The following is a 19368-nucleotide window of genomic DNA, read 5'->3' as shown; positions in this document are numbered from 1 at the left end:
ATTTAGAAAAAAGAAAGCACTGGGTCCTACCATCAGCAGTCGGGTGAATTATTAAGTACTGTTTCTCCAGCAGCTGACCCGCTCTGTGTGCTAAATTTGCCATCTGGAGGAAAGAGACAGAAGGAAATCCACCATGTCATTGACACGTTCTTTTATAAAGACCCCCCAACTCATTGTCTGAGCTAAGCATTCTGAAGCAGAGGAGAAAAAAGGGTGGATACTTTACTGTGTAAACTCGGGAGTCTGTCTTGGCGCCGAGGTATCGCTCCGAAAATGCAGATGCTGCATTTTGCAATAAAGAAAACCAGGGTTAGAAAGATTGGGTACCTTTTAGATCTAAGACTCACTTAGCAGAAGATTTACTGTAAAGTTTTACCATAAAGCTCGAAATCTGTGATGGGGGAAACTGCTGTTCCACATTTAAGTTGGGTAAATTCTTCTGAGCTCAAAAGCAAAGTTGCTAAATAACCACCATAGGCCTGGAGAAGAGGGAGACACAGATACAGTATGTGAAAATAATTTCATGGCGGGCTGTATTTTTATAAAGGCACAGAGGTGAGTAAAGGTTTAACAGTGCATCTGACTGTTATGTCTTCTTACCTTTCCATAAACTCCCATTCGATTCTTATCGATGTAAGACTGTTCGGATATCAGCCTGAAAATGAAAAAAACAACAAACCCCCCCCAACAATAATGAAAGTGACAAAAGCCAAATGACCAAATAGTTTTTTGCTCATTTTTCTGAGTCTGACCTGAGTGCCTCCAGCTGGTCCCTCTCCTCCAGTTTCCCCAGTTTCCTGCGGACCTTGTGGAGGAGGTTGGTGCCCTGAAATCCGCTGCCGTGGCCGTCAAAGCGGACAACAATTGTGCTGAAGCTGCTGACCAGGACGGTGGCCCAGTCCACCTGGAACTGCTCCGTCACCATCTGCCCGCCGGGGGTCCCATCCCTGTGAGAGAAGCACACAGCGTGATGGAAAACAATAAGTTCAACTAATATCTCAGAGCCTGGTGTAGTAGTAGTATTATTATTGGTTGGCACAAAAATGAGAAAATTAATTCCGAAAAGGGAACTTTGAATAATCAGATCTTTTACAAAACACTTCGAAAGAGAATAAAAGGGACACTGTTGAATTTAACAAGTCCAATACAACACCATAACCCCTTAAATATGACCACAAATATTTAAATATTGCAGTTTTTAGACATGTGGAATATAGCGCACAACATTCACATTATTTTATTCTGGAGCAATAACATTTGATTTAGTGATAGAAAATCAATAGGGATTATTTCAGCCTTAGGTAAACTGTTTCCCACTCCAGCTGCTTCTCTTCACCATTAAATGTCAGTAGATTGCAGTCAACTGTATTCTGTTATTGTACCTCTCCCAATTCAAGTGCATATAATCCTAGCTAGCTAGCATGGCCAGAGTAGGACAAACAACAATGGCTGCTGTTCATTTGTAGTGAGTGTAGGCTGTAAGTCCACTGCAACTTCTGTTGATACTGAGGTGAGTTGTTGAGGATATCCTTAATTTTTCTTAGTAAGTGCTGCTGTTTTTGCTGCTGTTAGCCAGTGTTAGTGAAATTTTCTTTGAAGGTTATCTAACATTGTTGGACCGAGACACTTAAAAAATGAAACGCTCATATGATTTGAGAATTTAATCAAACTGGTTATCACAGAGAAAGTTTTTAGGACAGTTGAGTCAAACATTAGCTGGTGTAATGTTAGCTTATAAGCAGCTGCTGTTATTGCTCGGCTGTTGTAAGCTGTAATTGTCAGACATGAGAGAGAGATGATGAAAATATACAGGTAAAGCAATTAATACATAGTTATACATAGTTAGTTACAGTAAGGAACTAATTTCTAATCTTTAAATTAAATGTCACTTATAAAGTGTACTACATATGAGGCTAGTCTTTAGCAGCATACATAAAATGCGATTAGACGGAACGTATATGTCCATCCTGTCAACTGGATGTCCACTGGATTCAAGATGACGGGCAACATGGTGACGTCCACAAACCCACTGCTATGTATTTTAATGTACTGCTAAGCTTAGTTTTCTTGCTTCTTACACACTAATCATTGCATAGTTATGAGTTAAATATTCCTTTTAAAATGATGTACTGTACCTTTAAGGAATAAAGACTCCTGTTAAAAACTGATGGCAAGAGTTTGAAAAGGTAAATATTTATCAGCTCGAAATAAAAGTTATTTATTATCCTATAACAAGTCAGGCATTTGAAATAGTTATCAGTGTTTTGTTCATTCATGTTGTTCCCAGAGTCTGATTTAAATGCTTACGGCTAGACTGAAGCCTGAAGAATCACTTCCAAACTAGGGAAATGGGATCGTTTGGGCAGAATTTAAATGAATACTGGCCTCGTAAAAAAAAAACAATGACGTGCATGGCCGGCCTAGGATCCAATGTTTTGGGGTTTAATACAGTACTAAAGGTGCAGTACTAAAATGATGCACCAAAGTTCTCCTTTGAACATTAAGTAAAGTCAGTTTTAACTGCAGAACTTATGCTCACCAGACACTTCATTAGGTACTAGTACTGGGTTGGTCTCGATTTCTGTCACAGCAGAAATCGAGACCTAGTTTCCTGACATCTGATGTCAACAAGGCATTTTGATCCAGTGAACTGCTACTCACTGGGTATTTTCTCTTTTTCTAACCATCCTGACCACACATAATATTTATACTCACACTAGCAGCAGTAATGGATAGGTAGCTGTTTCTACAAATCCAGCTGGCTTCAGAATCTGCATCGTCAGAGCTAGAACAGAAAAGACAGGATCAATGGGAATCTTATAACACAGACCTTCCTATTTCTTATCAAATTACAGTGTACAGTTGTGGTCAAGACTTTACAACCACTCATCACCACTTCTTTGAACTACTCTTTCTCGAGGGATGAATAATTGTACATCATACATTTTTAGTGACTTTAGAAAACAATAATTAGGTGCACGTTGGGTTACACAGAGGCACACTTACTGTAGCCTTCTATGTCAATGGTTTTGTACTCCACTCTGGGCATCTGCATGTTGTTGTGTGTGTTGTTTAGTCTTTTATTTGTCTCCACGTCAAACACCTCTGCAGTTCAAGAGAAAAACCTGTTACAAATTCTCAAGTCCAAATGTATTTATCATTAAACATAGACGTAGACGTGTTGTAGACGATGCAGGCGTACACTTACTCTCTTTGTCCTCAGTTCTATAGACAGCCACACTCGGTATATCTGGTCCTACAAAGAACAATGCAGGGAAAAATGATCAGCTAACGGAAATGTAATAATAGAAGTTATTGGATAAGCATGATAAAATATCACATAACAAGATGCTGATAAAAGGCTGAAATGCCTCCAGGAAGGCAATAATAAAGCCACTGAAACCCAACCCTCTGTAGCAGAATAATCTTAAAACAGCACTCTCAGCCAGCTCTGCAGTTAATAATCTACCTCTGTCCCATGAGGAAGTATCTTATTATTTCACGATGGAGCTATTCTCCAAAGATCCAATTAATGAAGAAAGCCACTGGCACTTTTCCTCTCCGATGTGATCCCCTTAAACAAATCAGCTTCCATAGAAACCTTGATGATGTTGTCCAGTGTTGAAGCCAAAAAATGTCATTGTATTTTTCTGCCGGAGTGTCTCTAAGGAACACAAGAGACTTCTACTACTAAACAACAGCTAATCATTGAGCTTTCTTCGCATAATAAATGCTACAAACGCCAAAAGTCACACAGCCTCTGTTAGTACTCACGTGACTGTTTGCAGGCAGTCAGACGAGCTGTTTATTCTTACTGCTAATCAGGAGGATCCTGCAGTGGTTTGAGGTTATCTGCTAACATCCAGTTCGATATAAGCTCTCTACCTGACATGGAGCACTAATTCAATTACACTTTCTACTGAACACGCTCTCTGAGTCTCCCAGGAGGCCTTTGCTGTCAGGAGTGTTGTTATGTAAAACCTTTCAGTCCAAGATTTCTCAAGTGATTCAAGGTAAAGGACGCTCACCTTTACAGTTGAGCAAGAAGTACTGCATGTCGTGGCTGAATGAAACATCCATATAGCCGCACTTGAACTCACAGGACAAGCAACAGCGGTTGAATGGAGCGATTGTGTCAGCACTGCAGGATGGCACAGAGTAAATAATGTACACTTGAAGCAGCACTTAAAAAAAATCACCAAGATGACTTTAACTAAAGCGCTACCTGTACAAGTGCCGCCGTTTGGGGTCATCCTCCGTGCTCAGGAAGTAACTGTGAATCATCCGAACACTGCTGTCAGATAACAAGAGAGCCAGGACTGCATTTAAAAATGTGAAAGCATCTTAAGGTCTTACATGAGGTTTCTTTCATGATTGTAGGCCAAGATCCTGGTCACATCCCAGTCTCCAGAAGTTAGGGACTGAAGTATGTCTGTGCTAGTGTTGGGCTAAAGGGAAGTAACACAAATTAGACACTCACGCAACAGGACGAAGGAAAAATATTACAAGCAAAGGTTTAACATTACGTACCAGAGATGTGGACATGGAGATGTGGAAAAACTTTCCTCTGCCACCCTGAGGGATCGCCCTGGTGAAGAAGAACTTGTATCCATCTTTGGAAAAGAGCGGCGGCTCGTTCTGAAGAGAGGAGACAAGTTACAAAAACGTGCCTGCAGGGCTTTTTATATCTTTGTCTGTTTACGTGTTCATGCACACACGGGATAAAAAAAGAGTCTGTTTTTTAGCCAACTAGACTTCTCCGTCTTTCATCACATACCTGTCGGTGCAACCAACTCTCACTCTCATCCTCATGTTTCTGAAAAGATAAAAGGATCTGAGCTGAAAGCTTAATTCAGCAAATAGGAGGGAAATGAAAAGATACATCTCAAAAGGTTTTACATTTACAGTTATGTAAAAAAGAAAGCTTTCACAGGATTGCACAGTCCTGTGAAAGCTTTCTTTGTGCCGATATGTCGTGTTTGGTTTTCGTCAAACATTATGGCCACTTTGGTCTTGACTGTGCGGAGGACATTATCCCAGAGGTTTTGTAGTTTGTTAAGATACAACTTTGCAAGCCTAGCTGTGCAGCCGTATTCTTTTTAGAGAGAAGAGATTTTCTTCTGGCAACCTTGCAGAAAAGCTATACTTGTTCATCTTTTTCTAATTGTATCATTTTGAAATTTAACATTTAACATAGCTCTTGGATTTTTTTGACATTTCTCTGTGACCTTGGGATGCATTTGCAGGGACATCCTCACTAGAGAAGACTGGTGACTATCTTGAATGTTTTCCATTTGTGAATAATCTTTCCTACTCTAGAATGATGGACAAACAATGGTTTGCAAATTGTCTCATAGCTCTTCCCAGATTGATGAGCAACAAGAATTACTTCTCTAAAATCACTGCTGATGTTGGTCCTCCTTGGCACTCTGTTAATACACAACTGAACGCTTCAGACCAGCAAACTGCCAAAACCTCTGCTTTTATAGAGGAGCTGATGATCAATTTATCATCTGTATTTGAGCGGTGGCACTTGGCTGCTCGTTTCCATCTTAATTCCTAAGGAAGCAATAAGGGTGTACTTAATTTGTGTAAAAGAAAGCTTTCAGAAGACTGTGCAGCCTTGTGAACAATCTCTATTTCACGTCACTGTATATTCTTGCCAAAAAATTAGACAAACAAACACAGTCTCTCTCTACTTGATGCTGTTGGCTATATATAACTATAGTATATATGACAGTGCCAGACAAGACTCTCAATACCAATCTCATACATGCAAGTGTGGCCAAAAAAAACAAAACAAAACACCTGACAGATCACAGCTGGGATTTAAACTGATGAGCTAAAGCAAGAACAATGTGACTTTGTGATGCGTGATATGAAAGTTATGGTTTGTGCACATCAGCTGGAGTCTAGAAGAAGCTTCTCTTTCAGTTTTATGTAATAGATTGGACAGGAATAATTAAAACAGTGATACACGACTTAAAGAAACCAGCATCTTTGCATAAATATCAGCCAAATGCTGGAAACTGTTGTCTCCATCCACAGTGTTTCTGAAGATCACTCTATAACTATCAGTCTACATCAGGTGTATCAGACATAAGGCCCGGGGACCAAGACTACAGTCTAGCCAGGTGGAAGCGTCTGGATAATGTTTTTTGGACTTTAAATAGTATTCTCACAATATTTTCTTACTGAAGACTGCCACCATTGGCATTCAAGCTACATCAAAGTAATTAGATAAGCAATGACAGAAAACGTCCTTTTTTCAGTATGGGAAATAATGTGAATTACTATCAATGAACTTTTTCTGTAATTTTCTGTAAAAAAACTGAGACATATGGTATTAAATGTACAGTTAAACATCTTCAGACTGACAAAGAGGGGATTTTCACTCAAGATTAAAATGGGTTGTATGAAGCCCACCATATGAAATGTTTCACATGCCTGCTTTCTATATTGCTTATTGTGTAAAGTGAAAAAAAAGACTTTTATGGGGATTTAAATAAGCGACTGTTTCACAAGAACACAAGCTCCTTGTCTCACGCTACAGTGAAAGATATTCACCACGATGAATGCTTGTTAAAAAACAGCTGGACAACCTTACTCTTGTAGGACTAATGGTGCCCTTGTCAGGACCTATTTTTCTCTAATGAGTATCTGCAGCAGCAGTTTGATGTTTGATTCAAAATAAACTACAGTGTTTGTGTTTATCGACATGAAAAACATGTAAGCCAGGGTTATTTCCAGTCTTCTCCCAGGAAAACACTGAATGTCACAAGTGGAATACTTTAACACAACGGGGAAAGGGTGGCAGCTAATTTCACACTTTGTTTCACCTTAATGCAGACTCCAGTGGTCGCCTCACACAGTGTCAAGATGGAGTTGTTCTGGGCTCTGTTCAGCCAGTTGACAGCCAGTTTGGTGTTGGTTGCCCATTTCACCATGGTGATGTAATATTCCCTCCTGGAAAAGCAGAAGGTGAGAACACATGACACCTCTGACAAGCAGCACTGTCTCCTTTACGAAAATATATCTCGGTGCTTGTTACTTTATACACAGCGAGGCACCTTCAGATTCAGTCACTCACCCTATCCGGGGGTCATCAGGTTTCTTCATCGCTACCGTGTGCAGAGGACCGTGGAGGCTCACCACTGACAGGTGCACTACAGGGTTTTCTTCTCCAGCCTGCAAGGAAATTAGATACCGAAGGTCAGAAGCTTCAATAACTGATCTTTTTGTCCTCTTGAGGGAAGTTCACTGGCATCTCTCATAATTCTGATGCGACAAGCTTGTTAGTCACAGGCTTCTTATTTGCACACTGAATAGTCTCGGTTTGTGCCTTTCAGTCTTGTTTCAGCACGTTTAGGTCACACAGTTTATTATCAGTTTCTTTAAAACAACGGCTCATTTTAATCACAAGCTCTTTTTGGATAACGGGGCTTAAATGAAACATTACATGAATGTTCTCCCTGAACTGCATATTAAGCATCGTAATTAACTTCTTCCTCTAAATCTGTCATGGACACAGGCTTGAACCATTGACTCCTTCTCAAAGGACCAAAATATTTTGCCCATAGTTTATTAATCTTTTGGACAGATCACTGATGAGCAGAGAGAAATGAGTCTGAATAGACCTGCATTTTCATTGTAAAAACTATGAATTCGTTAAGCTGTAAGATTTGCTGGTCGGGACTTGCCTTTGGGTAATGATAGTCAAGACTCGCGGGATATGGCGCTCCAGTAAAAAACGGCACTTCCATTTTTGGCACCAGCGTGTCATTGATGGTCATGTAGGCCAAACGCAGTCCATCTGGAGACCACCAGTGAGCTATGTGGGTCTGCAGGATCTCCTCTGTAAAACAAATCAACAACATATTATTAATATACATTTCTAAACGTGGCAAAATACTGTAGTTCAGTCTATTACTGGCGTATTCTCCTTGAAACTGGTTAATATACCCAATTATTCGGGCAGTGGGGTGAACATCTTTTCTTAACAAGAAAAACATGATTATTAGAAAAGGGCTCCATACTCGCTCTGCTTGTATTTCAGTCCAAGAGTTTTCTTTTGCCTGTGGGTGGCATTTAACCCAGCAGGGGGCAGAAGAACTCTGTGAAAAGCATGTTCCAACACAGACTGATCAGTCCAGCCTTGATGAGGACATTTTGATTTTGTTTTCCAACTAGCCAATCTTGTTTTTTTGCTGTCACAGCTGGCAAAGGAAGCCATTCACACAGAATTTGATTGAATTTTCACTCTATGGCAGAGGGTAATTTGTTGCAGTGCAGCTTGATTTTTCGAGGTCAGCGCCCGAATAAAACCAGCAGAGACTCTAAAAAAGCATAATTCAATGAATCTATTGTTTTATGAAGGCCAAAGCACTAAAAAGACCTCTGTTATGAAGCTCTGCATAGATGCTATAATTTGTTTCCACATAAAGATGGGATAGTTATCCATTTCTCACATATTCTCTGTGAGAAATCAGTGGAGAGGTTGACTGTGCAGCTGATGTTTCCCTCTCTTTCGGTTGCGGCTGGCCAACCCTCCAGTCACAAAAGAGACGCCACATTTCCGACCAAATTCCACAGATCTGCAGACGTTAATGACATGAGAAAAGACAAACCCACGCGCTGTACTCATACGAGAGCTCATCTATTCCACCTCCCCAAACCTGCAGCTCGATTTATTAAACCTCATAATTTCACTTCATTGTGAAAGTCTTTCCAGCATCTCATGACTTCACTATCTTTAATCTCCTGATCAAAGGTAGAGCTCATGTTGGTTGATGCTCTCTTATGACAAGTGTGGAATTATTCCTACCACTATTGATCAGCATCAAAGGCCCACACATAATTATTCCTGTCTGAGAACTGTTTAAGCCCACAAAACTACATCTGAAAATCAAAAGAGAATTGTGATGCTTTAGCAAAAATGTGAATCATTAAATATTCCACTTGATATGATAGTTCGTACATAGAAATTGCATGTTTTCTTCAGCGTGATGCACAGCCCCTCATTTCTTTGCATTTTGGCGTGATCACCATTATTCTTTCGCACAGCCTAAACTCTCTATATTTGTCCATTTATATCTCTCGTTCAACACTTAATTTTATATGACTGCTTTGTCGTCTACTGTATACACGCTGCTATGACAATACAATTCCCCTTTGGGATTAACATTGTTTCAATAATGTTGAGATCCAGGCCATGAGGAGGCCAATCCATGACTGATAGTGTTCAAATGTGTTTGTTTTTGCTTTTTTTTTAATGCAATCAAAGAACTGGGAATATTTTTACTGCTCTGGCCGTGTGTTTAGGGTCATTGTCATGCTGGAAAATTAAGCTGTTGCTATTGACATGCCTCCCAGATTATGTTGGTGAATCTATAATTTGATGGCATTTTTCTGTGTCCATCATTTACCATGTAATCAGTTTTGACAAGATCCACAGCAGTGAGTGTCTGCTGGCTGTAGACACTAACTGTTGGGAATCTCTCCTCATGATTTGAACTAAAAATGTAAAATTTGCATGAATGGCTCCATAAGACCTGTTGCTATTGATTTTGTCCAGTTCTTGTGTGATTTGATATACCACAGCCTTTTCTCCATGTTATCCCCCCTTCGTGACAGCCGTCTTTCCGCTGAGACCCGATGAGACTTCTGATTTTACTGATCATCTGTTTTATAGGGGTTTTTTTTATATACTCCTTTTTTGTTCCTGCACTTTTTAAGGACATGTTGCACACCATGCTGAGATATCCCAAGTTTCCAGCTAACAGCTCTTTGGGAATCACCTTGCTGGTGGGAAAAAATACTACTTTATGGCTGTCAAACTGTGTTATCTTTGGCATTTTCATAGATGCAACTATGAAAATGAGAAAAGCTGGAGATTTGTCCCTCAAAACCAATTTTTTTTTTAAAATAAATGACAAAAAAGTCTGACTCCTTGGAAGTAAAATATAAAGAAATGAGGGAAGGCTCAAGACTTTTGCACAGTACTGTGAGATTTAAAATGTATATACAGTTAAACACCTTAATAGATGTTTAAAATGAGTAGCATTTCCTTGAGCCCTTATAAGTAAATTCAATGAAAAAACAGTAAAAACATTTTAAAGTTGAATGTACAGCCTTCCAGAAATGAGGCAACCTCACCTTGAACCACATTCATACAACTTCTGCCAAATCCTTCTGACCTGAAGAGCACAGTGTGCACTGTGAACACTCCAAGAAATGCGTGGGAAATATACATAAGCTGCATCGTCTCTGTTTTTGTGAGACAGTGTGTTATCCGCAGATAAATCCTTACAACACAGCAGGAAAACACAGCAGGCAAATCTTGCTTCGGCTCTGGTAATGGATTACTTCTTTCATGTCCTCTTCTGTGTCTCCAACAAAGAAATAATCCCATTAATGAAAAACCGATTAAAGCCGACCCTGAAGCAGTTCATGCACTGTAACAGAATTTCTCTCGTAATAATTGGCATTTTGTAATTATATTTGCCCTGCATTATTATCCCGGCCCCTCCTCCCCCGCAATAAATCCACAATTAATAGAAATAACAATGCAGAAGTCTAAATAAAATTACCTTCAAACTTCAAAAGATTATTCTCAAACATGACAATGCATCTGTAAACAAAACCGTAATCAAGAGGTATGTAATTACAATGTCTGTCCCACATATGCTGTAATCGGGAAATGTCTCATATTAAATCGCAAATATGTTGGCTTTTGAACATCTGCTGAGTGAGATTGCAGCGCTGCAAACATGAATTAATTAAAATTGCCAGAACGCAAACGCAAGCTATGCGAAGACTAAAGGAGGAGGTGTGCTGAGATGTAGCCAGCTGCGTGCTTTCAAATGGAATCACGCACACAAATACACAACACGCCGTAGGGAGAGGCAGGTGTCAAAAGACTGGATTAAAATGGTTTTCAAGTGTAGCCGTCGAAATGCAGTACATATTAAAAAGTTTCTTGAAGCCGCTGACCTAAAGTTTACTTTCATTCTTGTGTTGTTCAGGCGGCAGGCTGGGAAAATACACAAAACAACCTCACAAACTAACACCCAGCACCAAACAGCAGGTAGATGAAGTTAGTGACTACCTGGTGAACATAATGAGTGCATACCCAGATGTGGCAAGCAGCTGTTGGGAGCGAAAAAAGCTCTATAAATCTTCCATGGGCAACACTACCTGTAGCATCAAACAGAAGACACAGCTGGCAACTGAATTAGCTGGTGAACCCAACAGAGCACATAGATGCTAAAAAGAAAGATATTTGGATTTCAGTAAAGAAAAAACCCCAAAAACAAGTGAATAATAAACTTGCCTTCACCGGCTGGATAGAAACACAACTGGAAGTAAATGCACATGTTGTTATTATGACTTCAACGTGATAACACTGGAGGTGGAAGTATTTATGGCTTATTTCTACTGTATCCAACAGTCCAAAAAACAACTAAAGAAGATTTAAGAGGAAATCTAGATGCTACAATTCAGTTCACTTCAATTTTATTTATACAGCACCAAATCACAACAACAGTTGCTTCAATGTGCTTTATATTGTAAAGTAAAGACCCTGCAATACTACAAAGAAATGGAGGAAACACCGACAATCATACGATTGACTTGAGCAAGTACTTTGGTGACAGTGGTGACAGAAAAACTCCCAACAGGAAGAAAGTACTAGTAGTACTACTGTACTACTAGTACAGTAGTAGACATGCATACCCTACAGTAGTACAGTAGGGTGCAGACTATTAACATGACAATCTTTAAAGCAAAAATGAACATGTTTAAAGGCTGTTAAATGGTCTCTATAGCTACTTGAATTAAGTACATCCATACTACCTCTATGGGAAATATGAGGGTAAGTAGCAGCTAGATGCTGCTAATCAAATGAAATTGATTAAATGATCAGCAGCAACTCTCAACACAATGCCACAATCTTCCCAGCAGTGGAATTTTCAGCAAATTCACCCCAAAGTCACGCTATACCAAGCTCAGAGAAACTGCAAAAAACCAAGAGCTAAATCTCAGATTCTAAGGGCCTCAGCTAGCATGTTAAAAGTTAAAGTTTCTGACAGTACAAATAGATAAAGATCGAATGGTTATCTTCGGAAAGGTCAAAGCCTCTTCTCTTTAAAAAGAACATGGCAGACCAGCTTAGGTTTGCAAAAGTGCATCTGAGCAAAACCCCCAGATTTCTGGAACAATGTCCTTTTGACAGATGAGACCAAAGTGCAGATGTCTGGCCATAATGCACAGCACCGTGTACTGCAAAAACCAAACACAGCATATCAGCACAAACACCTCATACTAACTGTCAATTGCAGCCACAGGGCATCTTGCAGTCACTGAGTTGACCACAAGCCTCTCTGTATAGCAAAATGTTGTCAAATCTGAAGATATCTGTCCAACAGCTGAAGCTTGGCCAGAATTTGGTCATGCAACACAACAAGCACGAACAGTAAATCTGCAACAAAAGGGCTGATTAAGAAAAAAACCCCAAGGTGCTGCAATGGCCGAATCAAAGTCGAGACCTCAGCCTGATTGAAATGCTGTGGCAGGGCTGTAAGAGAGCTGTGCATAAACTAATACCAGCAAACCTCAGCGAACTGAAACAACCTAATATTGCACAACATTGCAAGAAAATGATAAATTTACAGAAACATATTGGGGCTAAAGCTCTTTCTTCAAGCTATTGAATCATGGGCTGTGCTTACGTGTCAAGACAATTTTACAGAGGGTGATTAATTTTCTTAAACACGTGTAATATTACATGTTTGGCCACTGTGAGTGACAGCTAGGTGGTATTTTGTTCTGTTCACCATTCGGCTCTTTTCAGACACAGAGCCGGATGATTTTTCTAGTAAGTAGGTTTTGTTTTAGGCTTATTTGCTAGCGGGTGACCACATTTTATGTCTCTAATGGACCTTGCTGAACAAGCTAACTGGGCAACACTTGCATTAGTTAAAACTGTCCTTATGCTACCCTATCAACAGAATATGTCCATGTCTGATTTTTAAAAATCCAAATCGCACTGAAGACAGAATTTCTCAGACATTTTAAAAATAATCCAGAAATCAGGGGACGGCATTACAGTGACTATGTCCATCTTTTCTATTCAGTCTATGCTCTTGGCGCAACAAATCCTCAATGTGAGAAAGAGAAAAAGCTGGACAGACCTCTACAGATTCCTCACCTAAACCCCATGCAACAACACTGGGCTGTTAAAATCAATTCAAATGCAGTCAACATCACAGTCCAACCTCACTAAAGCCCCTGTGGCTCACTGGGACAAAATCCCCATACCCAGCATCTGAAATGTTGTAGAAAACCTTCCTGAAAAGCAGAGACTTTATAATAACACATTAGCTGGCCTGGTTTCGAAATGAGATGTGCACTGAGCCCTTGCAATTCATTCTCAGAATCCATAATTGAGTTCAACTTCAACCACTCGTTAAAGATGAAAGAAATCCGTCTTTGATCTGAACTCTGAAGAAAATTCCAGCATTTGCAACATAAAGGACTCAATATTATTTCAAGCGTTGTTGTATTTTGGTACGACCTTTTTTTTTTTTAAGTCATCTTACCCTCATACAGCCAGTCAGTGAGGCCATTGAAGACAACTCCTTCTTTGCCAGTGGACACCAGGCGGATCGCTCGACTCTCTACAGTCGTTCTGTAGTAGATGTTGTTTTCGAATATGAAGACCTGGACAAAAAAAGGTGAAAGAGTAGCCATCATCATTAATATTTCTTGTACTTTTGCATTAAAAAAATGAAATCTTTAAGCCAAAAATGTAAGAGTTTTTTTTTTTTTGTAATAACAACACAACATTATCTTAATCCAAGCTGATACACTCTCAGTCAACACCTGCTTAATGCACGAGTGTTAAAAGAAATCTCCCTCATTATAGTTCACACTGGGTTCCTCTTCAGCTCAGCATGAAACCATTTCTGTTGCTAATCAAGGCGCTGGAATCGGCTTTGGCCCTGCAGGCACACATACATTGCTAAAAACATATGTAGATGCCAGCTGATGACCCCCCCGCCTCCCGCCTTGCTCATTGAGAACTCCGCGCTGTCTGCAGGGGGTCGGCCGGGATTGAGCTAAATTGCTGGTTATACTGCTGATTTAAGCCTCTGGCACCCACAGAGGCATCGCCTGAAGGAATTTAGACGCATCGCTGTCAGATGAGCGTGGGACACTTAAAAACCTCTGTCTATAAACTGTGATTTCACCGCTTCAACAGGTGCCAGTATGAAGCAGATGAACGCAAGACTGTCTGATGTCTATAGTTCAGGTCGTGATGGTGTGACTAGCCTGTCAGCTGTACCCTCTTCAGTGAAATTAAGCCTCACATCACTCATAAGATGGAGGAAAACAGAAAGACAGAAGTCCTTTTAGCTCTGATCTTTGGATGCTATTGAGCAAATCAAAGTTTTATATTGTGGGATTAACATCTGAGGAAAACAGATCAATGCAGGGCAGTGTAAAAAGGAGGGAAGCTGGCAGTTGGCGAGTGTTACAAAGCAGCCGTGGGACAGGATTCAAAGAGTTACATAAAATAAAATAAAAAACCCTCAGCCAACCAAATGATTAAAAGACATGCATTAAATTTCAGGGTTGAGATTTACTTTCAGAACAAAACTGATACAGTCATAAATAATACTGAATGGACTCTCAGAGCTAAAATTGTAGGGCATCCATATCTGGATTCACACTCACTTGCTTGGTGATTTTTAATGTTCAAGGGAATTAGATGAGAGAAAAGAGTGAAAGTGCAAAAAGCCAAAAGATAGCCATTTCAAAAGGGCAGAGATGAAAGCAGCAACATCAAAGCTACCTGAGCAGGGCGAGCAGCATGGTTGCTCATTTGTGTTGTTGCAGTTGCATGCTGGGATGTGTGCTGGTGAGCGAGAAGTTGCGAGACGTCTAATTTTGTCAAATAAAACTTCCACTGGTCATTTTCCCTTAAATCCATCGTCTTATTTGTGTCAATACAATCTCTTTTCCCGCTCTATGTGTGTGTGTATGAGTGTGTGTGTGTGTGTGCGCGCATTGACCCAGCCTCACTGATTGCACCGTCATGGTGGAGTAATTGCTTGTGGTTTAATGAGGGGAACGTCACAGGATTCATCTCCTGGCTCCTCTCACTGTACATCTGATGCTCGGCTGCATGCAGGCACAGGCACAAACACACACGGCACATTTTTCTGTGCTGATGAAACACTTGATGATAAATTGCTCCACTTCTGATAAACTTAATGGGAAATCATTATATTCACAAACTGTTATGGGAAAAAAAAAGAAAACACATCTCCGGGTCACAGAGAGACAAAAGACGAGAGCTCATCTCATTTTTTTTTCCTTTCCTGCACAACCTTGGTAGTTCATTAAATCAAACGCAGAGCTACAGTAACAGCTATGCGAGAGGAACAATCAGATACATTATTACCATATGCAAATTCACCTGCTTTCTTCCCTCGGCAAAAGGCAAACTCTCATCACACACTTGAAATGTTAATATTTTCTCACAGCCATGTATCTGTAATTTAAGCAAATGATACGATAAGAGCAATTACAGCACAAAGGAAAAGCTTTGAAGTAAAAGCCGATGAAACGTGGGGCCGTAACTCGTTTAAGGAACACAATCTAAACAGAAAAATAATTTAAAGTCAACAAGGGAAAAATGGAGTAAGTGAGAGAATGAAACAAAACACCATCAGGTGCTGGATCGATGAAACTTTTAAGCTCAGTAAAAGACGGGCTAGCATTTTTCATACAACAAAACCAAGATTGTGTCAACACAATCTAAATATACAGTTTTGTATAACATAAAAAGGCTAAATGAAGAGCTGTGAGAGCACAGAGCTGTTTAAGAAGTCTCTCAAACAAGTGTTGACAAAACAACATGTCGCCCAGCGCAGCACTGTTGCTTGCTAACTTGTTTTTAATAGTTTTTAAACAATAGAAAAGCTCAGTAAGGAATAAGCCATAATGAGCTTCAGCTAAGCAGGTAAATTGCACGACAGATTCAGCGACGTTCCACGTTTTTCTTTCAGGATATATAATGACAATAGGCAGTTGCAGGTAAGCATAATCATTACCAAGAATAAAAAGATACACAAGTTAATGAGGAAACTGTGCCACTAACGATCGAGAACCAGGTTTTTTTTTAGTGTTTTGTGATCCTTTATAAACTTTATAAAGTCGCTTACTGCTGCCATTCCTGGATGGCAGATCACTAAGAATCTACTAGGATCCTTGAAACATGATAACCAACAGTCATCAACCATAAAGAAACTGGATAACCATGCCCCCCTCAGTGATGGCTTTCTGAAAAAAGACAAACTCCAAGTGATGAGTGCAGCTGTGTCACAGAAAATTGCGCATGTCAAGTGCATTATTCCTGCAGTGCTTCAAGTCACTGGAGAAAAATGATGCACAAAAGTATGGATTCTATTTTTGGAGACTCTACATGTTGTAAACAAGTCTATATGACAGTGTGTTCAGTGCATTTTGTATGGTCACGAGATCAAATCAAATATATTTACATACATACATACACATATAGATATATATGTAAAATCCTTTTGGGGAATTAGAGGACTGTAAATGTACATTATATTGCCAAAAGTATTCACTCACCCGTTGAAATCTTTGAAACCAGATGTTCCAAACACTTCCACTTCAAATGGATGGAATGAATTTGAACTGTTGCTTGTAGACTGCTTCTACAAGCATTTATAAAGCTATGGAGCTCGGTGAGTCCCAGTGACAAGAACTCTTAATGCTTCAGTATACCAAGACATTTTGGACAATTGTATGCTCCCAGTTTTGTGGGAACAGTTTGGGGATGGCCCCTTCCTGTTCCAACATGGCTGCACACCAGTGTACAATGCAAGGTCATTAAAGACATGGATGTAGAAGAACTTGACTGGCCTGCACAGAGTCCTGACCTCAACCTGACAGAACATCTTTGAGATGAATTAGAGCAGAAACTGCAAGTCAGGCCTTCTTTTCCAACATCAGCGTCTTACCTCATTGCTGTTTTTCTGGAAGAATGGTCAAAAATTCCCATAAACACCTCTAAACCTTGTGGAAAGCTTTCCCAGAAGCGGTGAAGCCGTTATAGCTGCAAAGGGTGGACCGACATCATATTAAACCCTATGGATTAAGAATGGGACGACACTCAAGTTCATGTGAGCGTGCAGCTAGACTTTTGGCAGTATGGTGTATGTTAGATATGGTTTCCTAAAATAGCTGATTTTCCATAAAAAATTATAGAACAGCTAAACAAATCTCTTGCTTCTAAGATCTGAGTCACAGCTCAGAGTTTTCATTATAAAAAAAGTTACAGATTGACCAACAGTATTTGACCTCTACTGAAGTCCATTAAAAACAGACAACTATTTTAATATTTGAGTGTTTCATTGAAAAAATAGTTTTAGTGATTCACAATAGCTGGAACTAATCCAGATACCTTTTTTTTTTCTCAGTAGAGCTCATTTTAAATCCCTTTGTGTATGGAGAGACACATCTTTTAACTATGCTGAATCCAAGGACTTCTGTTTGAACATCATCATGGAACTATTTCTGTACTCTTCATGTTTTAAAAGGTAAAAGCAGCAAAACATGTTTTTCTTTTGTAAAAAAAAAAAAAAGGAAAAAAGAAAAAAGCAATTTTCTGTCAGTAAACTGAATGGAAATTCCAAATAGTGAGACTAAATTGAAGATTAAGAATTTGTTTCCATAATCATACAGACTGTCTCCAAGCAACGGGATCCTTGTACATGAGCTGCCCCCAAACGTGGCTGACATCACAGACCAACACGTGTGGAAACACGTGCCTGCTGACCTTTGTGCAATGCAACCCTTTGCTCATTGCCGTAACCTTGAGGCTTATCTCCAGTCCTACACCCTCAAACATTTGAAGATGTGCCAGAAAGCCAACATATCCTCACCATGCTGTGGTCTAAAATGAAAACAGGCACATGCACACACATCATTGCTGTGTGTCTACTGCTCCTCTCCCAGCAACCTCATACTGCCCAAGCCAAGGGTTGTGCCACCAAGATGCCATCTGCCACTGTGTCTCTCACCGGCTCGCGAGCTGTCACAAAGCAAAGATCTTCTTGGCTGACATTGATGGAGGTCAAAGCAAAGGACGTTCACCTAAGAGATCTAAATGTGGTCATTACAGAGTGCATAAACCTTATTACCACAAGGTTTGGCTGTGCCACTGTGACAAGCCACTGCTGTGCCTCCTCTGTGAGGGCAGACTGATACTGACAGATCTCTACCTGCGAGCTAGAACTCAGGGAGTGTAATCCCAAGGGTACAGGCTTCTTACCAGCTGCTGGCCTTGGGGCCCCCATCCGGCAAACTGCAGGAAAGCTTCATGCACCTCAGGGGGATTTAAAGGCCACGTTTCCCTGTGAAGACAACACATCATGAGAACATACTTGCTGGTTTGTATACTGCATGCACATCACACGTGTTATATGCCAATATAAATGCACAGTCAGACAAAGAAGTCGTGTGCTTTTCAGCCTTGTTCCCTCACTGTAGGTTTCATCAATCAACCATGTCCTTTTTTTAGCACAAGCTGACTTTGCTTGGCTCGCTACAAATACAGAACAGTAGGGAACTAAGCAGACATAGATGGATGAAAGGCTAAAAAACAGGCCAAAAAGCTTCGCCCCAAACTAAAGTGAATTAAAAAGCATTCCCATAAGATTCTAGAGTACGCAGGTAAATGGCGCTGATGTCAGTGCCAGGCTACATATGGTCAGAGTAAAGACTTGTCGAGGAAGAGGACAGAAAGTTTGTACTTACTGTGTCACGAGACTGTAAATGATGTACTTCGCCTCATAGGAGTGTTGGTATTTCTGTGGAAGAAAACAAAGTTGCGGTCAGGAAAGGACAAAGTCTGAGAAAACAAAATATTTCAGCTAGATTTCTCACCGGTTTTACTTCAAAGGCAAACAGCACATGTTGCATGTCTGGAGACACTTGGTACTTGGCAGCTCTGGATCTATCCTGGATGGGATACAGACAAAAATACAGACACACTCACATCAGGAACACACTCAGTACAGCAGCAGCAGCAGATAGTAAAAGTTACTGTTCTTGGAGAAAATGTACTCACAAACAGCTGGTTTGGAACGACAACCCTTTGCTCCAAGGTGTCAATGTTAAGCTGGACAACATCCCCTTCCGCTGTACGATACAGCAGCTCATTGTCTTTGAATGAAAAACAAACACCAGAGGGTGAGATGATATTTCATACAGTTCCTGTTCCCAGATACAGACAACGAAAGTGCAGCAAGTATGGTTTTCCTGTTGTGTAATAAT

General features: G+C 40.2%; 1 protein-coding gene across 5 annotated transcripts in view; it reads right to left on the bottom strand.

Moving 5' to 3' along the window:
- LOC146687691 (A-type potassium channel modulatory protein DPP6-like) overlaps positions 1-19368 on the bottom strand; it is a 99900-nt gene that overhangs the window by 2633 nt on the left and 77899 nt on the right. For all 5 annotated transcript variants that reach the window (XM_085438630.1, XM_085438629.1, XM_085438626.1 and 2 more), the window contains 21 exons: positions 19163-19257; positions 18979-19053; positions 18850-18902; positions 18365-18446; positions 13599-13719; positions 7701-7855; positions 7091-7188; positions 6840-6966; positions 4778-4816; positions 4531-4638; positions 4357-4448; positions 4226-4273; positions 4029-4141; positions 3209-3256; positions 3007-3105; positions 2716-2785; positions 753-947; positions 601-655; positions 377-479; positions 227-282; positions 31-103 (listed from right to left, as the gene is read on the bottom strand). In XM_085438630.1, coding sequence (XP_085294756.1) covers positions 31-103; positions 227-282; positions 377-479; positions 601-655; positions 753-947; positions 2716-2785; positions 3007-3105; positions 3209-3256; positions 4029-4141; positions 4226-4273; positions 4357-4448; positions 4531-4638; positions 4778-4816; positions 6840-6966; positions 7091-7188; positions 7701-7855; positions 13599-13719; positions 18365-18446; positions 18850-18902; positions 18979-19053; positions 19163-19257 — 1905 coding nt within the window. The remainder of the gene's footprint in view (positions 1-30; positions 104-226; positions 283-376; positions 480-600; positions 656-752; positions 948-2715; positions 2786-3006; positions 3106-3208; positions 3257-4028; positions 4142-4225; positions 4274-4356; positions 4449-4530; positions 4639-4777; positions 4817-6839; positions 6967-7090; positions 7189-7700; positions 7856-13598; positions 13720-18364; positions 18447-18849; positions 18903-18978; positions 19054-19162; positions 19258-19368) is intronic.

The sequence above is a fragment of the Copadichromis virginalis genome, linkage group LG18, assembly GCF_057382275.1.
Source record: "Copadichromis virginalis isolate Kocher_CV1m ecotype Utaka linkage group LG18, C_Virginalis_male_GT1.1, whole genome shotgun sequence".
Lineage (NCBI taxonomy): Eukaryota > Metazoa > Chordata > Actinopteri > Cichliformes > Cichlidae > Copadichromis > Copadichromis virginalis.
The sequence above is the reverse complement of the archived record's forward strand: the minus strand, read 5'-3'. Positions and strand labels throughout refer to the sequence as shown.